Genomic DNA, 12,197 nt, shown 5'->3' on the forward strand with positions numbered 1-12,197 from the left:
TAAAATTCTAAAGTGCAAATTACTGTAAACATATATCACAAACAAAGATAGTGTATATTCCTAAAAAATGACCAACTAAGAAATAAATCACAATAACAATAAATATAAAAATAAAAAATCAAATACCAAATTAAAAAATTAAGAGTAAAAAACCCAAACAAAAAACAAAAAAGGGGTTAATAATAAAAAAGAAAAAGCAAAAAAACAGAACAGGAGAAAAAAAAAAGGAAGAAAAAAACAAAAAAAAAAAACAAAAAAAACCCCAAAAATGTCTATAGTGTCCACTGTCAAAAAAATCTTCTATTGTGCAAATCCAGCAGTAGATGTTCATACAGTGACTTTAGTGCTTGTTGTGAATTCTTCAAAGTGACTTTTGTGCTCCCCACAAGGTACCCCACTCACCAGAGGAATACACCCCTACAGGGGTACTTCGCCTTTAAATCAGCTTTGAGGAAATCCAGCTCCTTGGTCCATATGCTGTATGTTCATTCGTATTCAGCAGAAAATTCCATATTGCCCTCATAGGAAAAAAATTATAATCTCCATAGTGTAATATGTATATAAAAAAATTATTTGGAGATGCTAATAATATATTTAAAAAACGTTTATTTCCACAAAAAATGTATATAAAAATAAATAAAATAATAAAAATACAAAAACACAAATAAAAAATATATATGCGCTAATGGCTATCTAGCCCAAAGGGGACAGGAACAATCCTGAGTTGTACTTTACAAATTGCTCCAATAAAAGTGATCAGTATTCTTAGATTAGTTCAGTTTGCAAAAGATGGTAGATAAATTATTTGCAAGTTCCCCTAGGGTAGAGCCCTTCTTAGCGACTCTCCTAGACACACTGCGGGGTCCGTTCGGTGGATGTGCAGCGTGCGCTCCAACTGCGTTCCAAACACCGTAGGCAACCCAGAAGTGGCGTAGTAAGCGTAACTCCATCGCAGCGTGCACTCCAACTGCGTTCCAAACACCGTAGGCAACCCGGAAGTGGCGTAGTAAGCGTAACTCCGTCGCGGAAGTGGACGGAGTTATGCTTACTACGCCACTTCCGCGACGGAGTTACGCTTACTACGCCACTTCCGCGACGGAGTTCCGCTTACTACGCCACTTCCGCGACGGAGTTCCGCTTACTACGCCACTTCCGCGACGGAGTTCCGCTTACTACGCCACTTCCGCGACGGAGTTCCGCTTACTACGCCACTTCCGCGACGGAGTTACGCTTACTACGCCACTTCCGCGACGGAGTTACGCTTACTACGCCACTTCCGCGACGGAGTTACGCTTACTACGCCACTTCCGGGTTGCCTATGGTGTTTGGAACGCAGTTGGAGCGCACGCTGCGACGGAGTTACGCTTACTATGCCGCTTCCGGGTTGCCTACGGTGTTTGGAACGCAGTTGGAGCGCACGCTGCGCATCCACCGAACGGACCCCGCAGTGTGTCTAGGAGAGTTGCTAAGAAGGGCTCTACCCTAGGGGAACTTACAAATAATTGATCTACCATCTTTTGCAAACGGAACTAATCTAAGAATACTGCTCACTTTTATTGGAGCAATTTGTAAAGTACAACTCAGGATTGTTCCTGTCCCCTTTGGGCTAGATAGCCATTAGCGCATATATATTTTTATTTGTGTTTTATTTTGGTTATTTATATTTACCACTGCATAGAGATATTTAAGAATAAATTTTTTTTTTTTTAATGTTACATATTAACTAAATTATACACTACACTTTTGTTTAAGGTTATTAACCGAATAATCGAAGCAATAATCGGCCAACTAATCGATTATGAAAATAATCGTTAGTTGCAGCCCTAACTATATACGTTGATATTAAGGGTTTACCAACCAACAAAATGGCCGCACACATGTTGGAGACAAGTTCCAACAATATGGGCGACGAAGCACTTCCTGTTTTGGTATTTAAATTGACAAAGTCTTAGACCAATCCGGGTCCCCTGATGAAGTCACAAGCAGTGACGTAATGCATAGGGAAGTGACCGGATTACGGAGCAACTGGAAGTGATGCATAGAGGCTCCTGTAACGCTGCACATTGTTGATCTGCCTGCCATTTTTAATATTGTTGTAAGTAGCCATTTTTTTTTATAAATACATTTAATTGAGATATACTACACTATGGGATCTTCCTGCTTATTCCCTGCTTTCATCTGCCGTGGATAAACGGATGAACTAACCAACTGGGAGCCATTATAGAAAGACAGCACTCTTAAGGCTATCATCCCTGGTTACCACACTCAGGAGGGCCCTTCATTAGAAAAATCTGAGTGCCATTTCTTACCCACTTAGCCCTTGTACACACGGTCGGAGATTCTGACAGAATGTGTCCGATCGGACCGCTTTGTCGGATATTCCGACTGTATGTGGTCTACATCGGACTGTTTCTGTCGGAGTATCCAATGGACCAAGTTTTCCAACTTGTTGGTAAAATTTTCTGACAAAATGCTCCAAACGGGCATACTCCGATCATGTGTAGAGAATTCCGATCGGACAAAGTGCCACGCATGCTCAGATCAAATTCCTACACCAAAGCTATTGGCTACTAGCGTGAACATAGTCCCGTCGTAACGAAATAACGTAATCGCGTCGGATTTTCCGACAACTTTGTCCAACCGTGTGTATGCAACAGTTTCGGACAAAATCCGATGGATTTGATTGTCGGAATCTCCGACCGTGTGTACAAGGGATTAGAGGTAAGTGCATAGTGAGCACTGAGTGGAGCACATGACGAGTGCACAGTGGATGTCACCTGAAGAGTTTGCTTGTTACACCGCTGCACACCAGCACTTTTTGCGCTATTTTGCACATTTACTGTGTACTTATGAATTTTTATATTGGTATCATTATCCAATATAAGTAGGACTTAATCTGTACACTTACACATTTAAAGGTGTACACAAAGGATCATTTGATATTTGGCACTTTATGAAAATTGTGCACTTTATTGTTTGCTCAACTATTATTTGATATTTAGCACTGGATGATAATTTGCAATATTTGGCACCATATTAATTGTTTGCTCTATTTGCACAGTAGCAGTAACTTTATTAATTCTTGGTAATTTGTTAGACATTTTGTTTTTGCGTATTTTGCACAGTAGTTAATCTTGCATAGAAGAATTGAGCGTATTGCACAGCAGCTGTTTGCACAAGGGTTTATCATCATTTTTTGCACAATCATTAATATTGATTTATTGCACTGTATTTATGAGGTAGAATTTATATATATTACAGACAAGGATACTCCACCCCTGGATTAATATATGGTATATAGGTTGCGCTGATCACCATTTTTATTTATTCTCATTTAAGTGCATGATGCACACTTTAGGTCTAGCAGCAATCTAACTGATACATCATATTTAGATATTTTTTCACTTTGATAGTGTGAGGAAACCCTACTTTTTTCTTGTTTTTAAAAAAAATCCTTTACAATCCAATGTTGGTATGTATGGTGGACATGAATACATGCTATAACGTTGTCATTGCCTTGAAATGTTGTGTTAAAACCACTATTCCTGCTTCCTTTCAGAATGTACTTGTACCTTCCCCTATAATTTTAATATTTTTCCTGAAACATGTCAGGCCAAAGGAGAAAATGTTCACTAGAATTTGTAATAATTCATTATGAGCATATTGTCCATTTCTTCATTTAAATGTACTGTACAAGCTATTGCTTTGTTTGTCATTACACTTGTGTTTTTTAAAAATATTTTTTCTAAATAAATGATATATGATACATGATTTTCTTCCTGCTTGCCCATTGTACCGGGGGGGGGGGGGGGGGGGGGGTACTTGTATACTCGTATCCCTTTTTAGGGTGCTTATTGAATGAATCTTTGGGATGTTGGCAACATCTTAGTGAGAATAGAATAATTCTCCCTGTGGTTCACTACTTATACTTGTTGGTTCAAATAAGCCCATTCGAATATGTGCCTTTTTTCATTACAATTCATGCTTATGTGTTACTTTTGTTATTGTGCTCATACTGTGTTTATTATGTATTTTTGTTCCAGATGGAGAAAGATATTCAGATTTCAGTTATGGAGTAAAATATCTCCTTACTGGAACAAAGCATTTTTATCCATCATAGTTGTGTTGATTGTTCTTTTTCTTGGTAAGTGGGTAACATTTTATATTTGTTTTATGTAAATTTCCTTTATATAAATGTGTATCTTTTTCTTGTTCAGAGATCATAAACCTGAGATGTGATATATCAAGTTTTTAACACATACAGTATTTCTAATTGTCCACTTAAAATGATGACATTCATACTACAGTGTAGTTCAGTTCCATTCATACCTCCCAATGTTCTGAAATGATAAAGAGAGACACCATTTAGCACACAGTATTTAGACAAAGGACAAGTCCCAGCTAGCAGTTACACAAACCACAAAGATCTAATATGCAGAAAATGATTGTCTAAACCCTGCCATGCAGATATTTTACTATTATATTGGCTTTTAAAAATAACAAAATTCAGTTACATAGAGGTTAGACAAAAAGTTTATTGCAACATAACACTTATCGTAGTAAAATAGTAAATTTTGTATAGAGATGTACACATCAGATGAAAAAGAGACAACTGAGGGTGCATGAGGGACAGGGGGATTTGTTTACAAAAGTGGGACAGTCACTCAAAATGAGGAACAGTTGGGAGCTATGGCTTTGCTTGATCTAGTGAATAAAATATGCGGGTGAGCAGTGAAAAAAAATAAAAAAAGGATGAATAGTAAACCAAAGTATTTTTTTTTTTTTTACGGTAAGAATGGCTAAGTATTTATTAATGAAAATATCCCCAGTAAAAAAATTGGATTGATTTGGATGAAATAAGTTGTGTTTAAATTTCTCTGATGCACACTTTTACCTTATTCTGGTCATACACATAACAGTAAATGAGCAATTGATTATAGGTCTCATGGTTGAACACAATCCTTAACTAAAAAATTATTTTCCAGGAAACAACAAGTAAAATGCTTTGTTAAATTAAATTTTACTGGATCGTCTGCCAGGATTGATCGTTCTTTTTCAGCAAATAATTATCACATGTTTAGATACCTCATGTAATGAAATCTCTTTCAGTAATGTATGATTCTGCCATCCTACAAATTGCATCACCCGTTAAAGCAGGGGTTGACAAATTTTGTTTGGAATCTAGGAGCCAGCTAAAAAAGTTAGGAGCCAGGTCCGTAACGGCGATCTGGACCTGTCCCTGGCCTGACATGGAGACGAGTGAGGGGAAGATGGCCCCCAGCCCCCCACCTGTCTCCAAGTCATTGCCCATAGCTCTTAGAGGGACATTTTATTTGTTTTATTTTTTTTCAAATGACAATTTTTTTTTAAATTGCGTTTTAGTGTAAATATGAGATGTGAGGTCTCTCTGACCCCAGATCTCATATATAAGAGGACCTGTCGTGCTTTTTTCTATTACAAGGGATTTTTACATTCCTTGTAATAGGAATAAAAGTGACACACACTTTAAAAAAAAATAAAAATAAATGAAAAAAATAAAAATAAAAGTTAAAATAAGAAAAAAAAATAAAAATTTAAACGCGCCCTGTCCCGCCAAGCTTGCGTGCAGAAGCGAACGCATATATGAAAGTGATGTTCAAACCACACATGTAAGGTATCGCTGCGATCGGTAGAGTAAGAGCAATAATTCTAGCCCTAGACCTTCTCTGTAACTCAAAACGTGCAACCTGTAGAATTTTTTAAACTTCGCCTATGGAGATTTTAAAGCAGTGATATGCAATTAGCGGACCTCCAGCTGTTGCAGAACTACAAGTCCCATGAGGCATAGCAAGACTCTGACAGCCACAGGCATGATACCCAGAGGCAGAGGCATGATGGGACTTGTAGTTTTGCAACAGCTGGAGGTCCGCTAATTGCATATCCCTGTTTTAAAGGGTAAAAGTTTGTCGCCATTCCATGAGCAGGCGCAATTTTGAAGCATGACATGTTTGGTATCGATTTACTCGGCGTAACATTATCTTTCACAATATAAAAAAAAATTGGGCTAACTTTACTGTTTTATTTTTTTTTATTAAATAAATTATTTTTCCCCCAAAAAAGTGCGCTTGTAAGTCCGCTGTGCAAATACGGTGTGACAGACATTATTGCAACGACCACCATTTTAGTCTCTAGGGTGTTAGAAAAAAAAAAGTATAATATATATATATTATAAAATGTTTAGGGGTTCTAAGTAAAGGGAAGGCAGGCAGGGCAAGCTCCATTAGCATTGTTGGTTGTAATTCCAACGGCCACCACAAGAGGGCGCCATATTCCAGACGGAACCATAGGATCACAGAAGGCCTCAAAGGCGGGGGCTCAATTACCGGCCGCCTGGCGGCGCGGCCCGACGCGATCACGCCGGGGGAGTCCATGGAGACAGGATACCCCCAGCTGTGCTGCCCCAGGTGCCAGGTCGCTAATTCTAGTCGCAAATGTGACCTGGCGCCCGGGTTTTGTCGAGCCCTGCGTTAAAGGATTTTTAACACCCCCACGGACCAGTGTGAAGACATACATAGAATTTAAAGGGATGCATTTTTCTTTAACTTTTCTTGCTTAAAGGTGCCGATAATGGTCGCCAATAAATTCATATTCATTTAAATTCATGATATTAATTAAAAAGTTGAATAAAATGCAATTATATTTAAAATGTGTGTGTGTGTGTGTGTGTGTGTGTGTGTGTGTATATATATATATATATATTTAAAAACTTTGTTTGGTTTCGGTTTTCGGACAAGTGCATCCTGCGTTTTTTGTTTCGACACCAATATTTCTATTCGGCGCACCTCTACTTGTAGTCTATTTCTTCCCAGGAAACCGAATGAATACTGTGGCCATGTGGGAGGAACCTGGTACAGCCACACTGTTTTGAAATTGTCACAGCGAGTGTGGTGAAAAGATCCCCCTGCCCTCTGTCAGAGGGGGTCCAGGGGAGAAGGTGCAGATGCTGGAACATGTTCCATGTTCCTTCCTAAAAAACGGGTGGAACATGTAACATGTTCTAAAGGTGAACTTATTTTTTAAAGTGGTTTGTAAAGGCAGAAGGTGTTTTATCTAAATGCATTCTATGCATTAAGATAAAAAGCCTTGTGTGTGTAGCAGCCTCGCCAGCACCCCCTAATTACTTACCTGAGCCCCATCTCTGTCCAAAGATGTCCACGAGTGTCTTAGCCATCTGGGACTCTCCTCCTGAGAGTGGTGCAGTGGCACCATTGGCTCCTGCAGCTGTCAATCAAAGTCAGTTAGCCAATCAGAGGAGAGAGGGGGCCAGACTGAGTTGGAGCTACGTGTCTGAATGGACACACGGAGCTGTGACTCGGCTCAGGTGCTCCTATTGCAAGCTGCTTGCTGTGGGGGCACTCGATAGGAGGGAGTAGCCAAGAGCATAGAAGAGGAGATCTGGGCTGCTCTGTGTAAAACCACTACACAGAGGAGGTAAGTATAACATGTTGTTGTTTTTTTTAATCGAGACTTTAGAATCACTTTAAAGCAGAACTCCAGGATTTTCAAAAAAATCCCCCATTAGTACACCCCCCACACAGAACACTAAACAGTTATTACATTTGTGAAATTTCTTACAGTTTAAGAGTGCTTTCACACTGAGACGGCACTAAAAATAGCGCCTGCATAGCACCTGTGAAGAGCCTCTCCTCTCCCAAGTCCTTTCACACTGGAGCGTTGCACTTGCAGGACTGTAAAATAAAAAGTCCTGCAAGCAATATCTTTACAGCACTGTAGAAACGGTGTATACACTGCTCCTAAAGCCCCCCTGACCATTGAAATCAATGGGGCAGCCCCCCTTTGCAGGTGGTTTTAACCCTTTTTCGGGCGCTAGCAGGGGTTAAAAGCACCCCAGTAACTGCCAGATAACGCCGCTAAAACGTCGGTAAAGCACCGCTAAAAATAGCGCTGATTTGCCAACGCCTTAGTGTGAAAGCACCATAAGAGATATGTCTGATTTAATTTTCAGGAAGTCAGCTTTGTGATTCAAAAAATGCATCATCCTTTTTGGCAGGGAGGATCTCTTAGAACCGTGATTGCATCATATCCTCTTCTCTCTCTCTAACTGTAATCAGACTACATTTCCCATGAATCTTTGAGATGGGAGGTACACTGGGCTTATACATGTAAATGTGAACTTGCCCACTTCAACATGAATCACACCCCCTCATTCTGCAGCCAGCAAGCCATACATATAGAGAATCTAGAGAATAAAATGGTGATTGTTGCAATATTTTATGTCACACGGTATTTGTTCAGCGGTGTTTTAAACGCAATTTTTGGGGAAAGGGACACTTTCATGAATTAAAAATAAATAAAACACTATAGTTATCCCAATTTTTTTGTATAATGTGAAAGATGATGTTACACCGAGTAAATAAATACCAAACATGTCACGCTTTATAATTGCATGCACTCGTGGAATGGCGACAAACTTTGGTACTTAAAAATCTCCATAGGCGACGCTTTAAATATTTTTTACGCTTACCAGGTTAAAGGTACAGAGGAGGTCTAGTTCTAGAATTATTGCACTTGCTCTGACGATCGCGGCGATACCTCACATGTGTGATTTGAACACCGTACATATGCGGGCGCAGCTTCCGTATGCGTTTTCTTTGCTGCACTGACGTCAGCTCGTGGTGACGGGTGCGGTTTGAAAAAAAATTATTTCTTATTTCTTTTTATATTATTAGATTGTATTTAAAAAAAAAAAAAATTATCACTTTTATTGCTGTCACAAGGAATGTAAACATCCCTTGTGACAGTAATAGGTGGTGACAGGTACTCTTTATGGAGGGATGGGGGGTCTATAAGACTTCCAATCCCTCCTTTGCACTTCAAAGTATTCAGATCACCGAAAACGGTGTATCAGAATACTGTATATTTTTTAAAGTCCGGGGCCATTGGCAGCCGAGTAAACCGGAAGTGACGTTGTGGCGTTGCTTCCGTGTTTACATCAAGAAGACTGGAACAAAGCCGTCTTCTGGCTTTGTTCCACTCTGTCACTAGCCGCCAGAAGAGCTGGATCGTTGATCGGCTCTCCGGTGCCACCGGGAGGCCAGAGAAGAGCGGCGGGCGGGGGGACTTCCCATCTCGCCCCTCTGGGATAACAACCGAGCGGCTTTTAGCCGCATCAGTTGTTAATCCTTGGAAAGGCGATCGCCCGCTCTAAACAACGGTACCAGGATGATGTCTGCAGCTGTGGGCATCATCCCGGTATAACCCTCAATAGCCGAGTATGCGCATTTACGTATGCCCGGCGGGAATGGGTTAATATAGGTGCATATTAATATAATTAATTGAATGCATTTAATAAATACATTTAAATTGATACATTTTAGGGGTGCACCGAATGAGTTTTTTGGTGCCAAAACCGATACCTAAAATGGAAAATACACTAGGCCGAAAACCCAAACCGATACCGAAGCGTATTTAAAAAAAATATATTTTTATACAGGAGGTGGTCAAAGACTGGAGACATGGTACAGGAGATAGTCAGAGACTGGGGACAGGGTACAAGAGATGGTCAGAGACTGCAGACATGGTACAGGAGATGGTCAGAGACTGCGGACATGGTACAGGAGCTGGTCAGAGACTGCGGACATGGTACAGGAGATGGTCAGAGACTGCGGACATGGTACAGGAGATGGTCAGAGACTGCGGACATGGTACAGGAGCTGGTCAGAGACTGCGGACATGGTACAGGAGATGGTCAGAGACTGCGGACATGGTACAGGAGATGGTCAGAGACTGCGGACATGGTACAGGAGATGGTCAGAGACTGCGGACATGGTACAGGAGATGGTCAGAGACTGCGGACATGGTACAGGAGATGGTCAGAGACTGCGGACATGGTACAGGAGATGGTCAGAGACTGCGGACATGGTACAGGAGATGGTCAGAGACTGCGGACATGGTACAGGAGATGGTCAGAGACTGCGGACATGGTACAGGAGATGGTCAGAGACTGCGGACATGGTACAGGAGCTGGTCAGAGACTGGGGACATGGTACAGGAGATGGTCAGAGACTGCGGACATGGTACAGGAGATGGTCAGAGACTGCGGACATGGTACAGGAGATGGTCAGAGACTGCGGACATGGTACAGGAGCTGGTCAGAGACTGCGGACATGGTACAGGAGCTGGTCAGAGACTGGGGACATGGTACAGGAGATGGTCAGAGACTGCGGACATGGTACAGGAGATGGTCAGAGACTGCGGACATGGTACAGGAGATGGTCAGAGACTGCGGACATGGTACAGGAGATGGTCAGAGACTGCGGACATGGTACAGGAGCTGGTCAGAGACTGCGGACATGGTACAGGAGCTGGTCAGAGACCGCGGCATGGTACAGGAGCTGATCAGAGACTGTGGACATGGTACAGTGCCGCTTGTCAGGGACCACCAGTGCCGCTTGTCAGGGACTACCATATCAGGGACCACCAGTGCCGCATGTCAGAAACTACCATGTCAGGGACCATCATGTCAGAGACCACCAGTGCTGCTTGTCAAGGACCACCATGTAAGGGACCACCAGTGCCAAATGTCAGGGACCACCAGTGCTGCTTGTCAGGGACCACCAGCACAGAGAGGGGTTTATTATCAAAAATCACTTGTATGACCCAGTGGGGATGACCGGCGGTGTCCGGTATTGCATATCAGAGCACTGATTACTGATGCCCCGCCTCCCGCTGTTGTTCTGATTGACATCGCACTGCTACTATATACAGGTGGGAGGTGGACATCAGCGATCATTGTTCTCATATAACAATACCGGACACAGTGGGAGATCTCCGCTGTGTCATACAAGTAATTACTGATAATAATCCTGACTCTGCACGGAGATAGCATTCAGGGGGGGCGGTGCAGCGGGATGGAGTGGAGGGGCTGTGACTAGCAGACGCAGAGGGGGAGGAGAGAGGAGGAGGACACCTCCTCCATGGGTGGCACAGACCGGGGGCTGTGAGACCCCTTCCTCCGACAACATGTCTGCTTCCTCCCTGCTCGCTTTCAGAGGACTACAACTGGGAGTGTCAGACCGCTGGCCGAGCTTAGGAGAGGGATAGAAGCCAGTGGTCTTTCAAACAGGAAGTCACCAGGCAATAACGTTTTTTCAGCAAGTTCAGCAGCCTATTACAGAGGAAATACAGAGCTCAGAAGAACATGGATGCCAAATTTGGTGAAGGTAGGAGATCAACAACAAGGACATGGAAAAAAAAATTTGCCCGGAGTTCTGTTTTAAGCTTTGACAATGTTACTGTGCACAGCTGCACCAGATTCTGTGTGCAACAGTTTTAGTAAATCACCCCCTATGTGTCAGTTGCAGCTACCTTCACAGGAGCAACACAGTGGCACATAGTTGTGAAGTGGAAGGAAAATGATAAATGATTTTCAACATTTTTTACAAATAAATATCTGAAAAGTGTGGCATGCATTTGTATTCATAGGCGTTTGGTTTGTGCAAAAGTGATAGCGTCTACAAAATAGGGGATAGTTTTATTGCATTTTTAATAATATACCACTCACCTGTGCTCCGGATGTCCTCTAGAACAAGACACAGGGGGAGGAGGCTTCATTTTCCAGATCTGGCCCCCGTGGCGGCCTCGCAAGTGGTGGTCCCCCCTGTGAGAGCGCGCAATATGGCCTCGCAAACGGAGATGGAAGAGCAGGTGGAGGACACGGGAATTGGTTTCCGGGAGGTGATGGCAGCTATCGCTACGTGCCAGGCTGCCCTGACTAACAAAATTGAAGCTGTTCAGTTGGACGTTGGTCTCATTCGCCAGGACCTCGATAAGCTTCGATCGAGAGTATCGGAGGCCGAGCAAAGAGTGGGGCGGACGGAAGACCTTACAGCCGAACATGCAGAATCCATCCGCACTCTCCATACGCGGAGTACAAGGTCGACGACGCGGAGAATAGGAACAGAAGGAACAATCTCTGTCGTCGGCTTACCTGAAGGAGTGGAGGGGAAGAGCCCTACAGTCTTTGTTGAAGAGCTGCTGAGGAACCTACTACCGGAGGCGCAGTTCTCCCCGTATTTTACGGTGGAGTGTGCACACCGTGTCCGCCCTGCTCCGGGGCCTCCTGGAGCGAGACCACGCACACTGATCCTTAGACTTATGCACTTAAGGGACAGGGATGAAGGTTTGCGTGCTGCTCG

The 12,197-nt window shown here is 42.6% G+C and overlaps 1 protein-coding gene across 2 annotated transcripts in view; it reads left to right on the top strand.

Annotated features, from left to right (window-relative positions):
- The window catches only part of BCAP29 (B cell receptor associated protein 29), a 110,425-nt gene that overhangs the window by 26,830 nt on the left and 71,398 nt on the right, over positions 1-12,197 (top strand). For both annotated transcript variants that reach the window (XM_077472444.1, XM_077472445.1), the window contains exon 3: positions 4,044-4,144. In XM_077472444.1, the coding sequence (XP_077328570.1) occupies positions 4,044-4,144 (101 nt within the window). The remainder of the gene's footprint in view (positions 1-4,043; positions 4,145-12,197) is intronic.

The sequence above is a fragment of the Lithobates pipiens genome, unplaced genomic scaffold, assembly GCF_037356315.1.
Source record: "Lithobates pipiens isolate NorthernLeopardFrog02 unplaced genomic scaffold, aLitPip1_a1.2 Scaffold_8, whole genome shotgun sequence".
Classification (NCBI taxonomy): domain Eukaryota; kingdom Metazoa; phylum Chordata; class Amphibia; order Anura; family Ranidae; genus Lithobates; species Lithobates pipiens.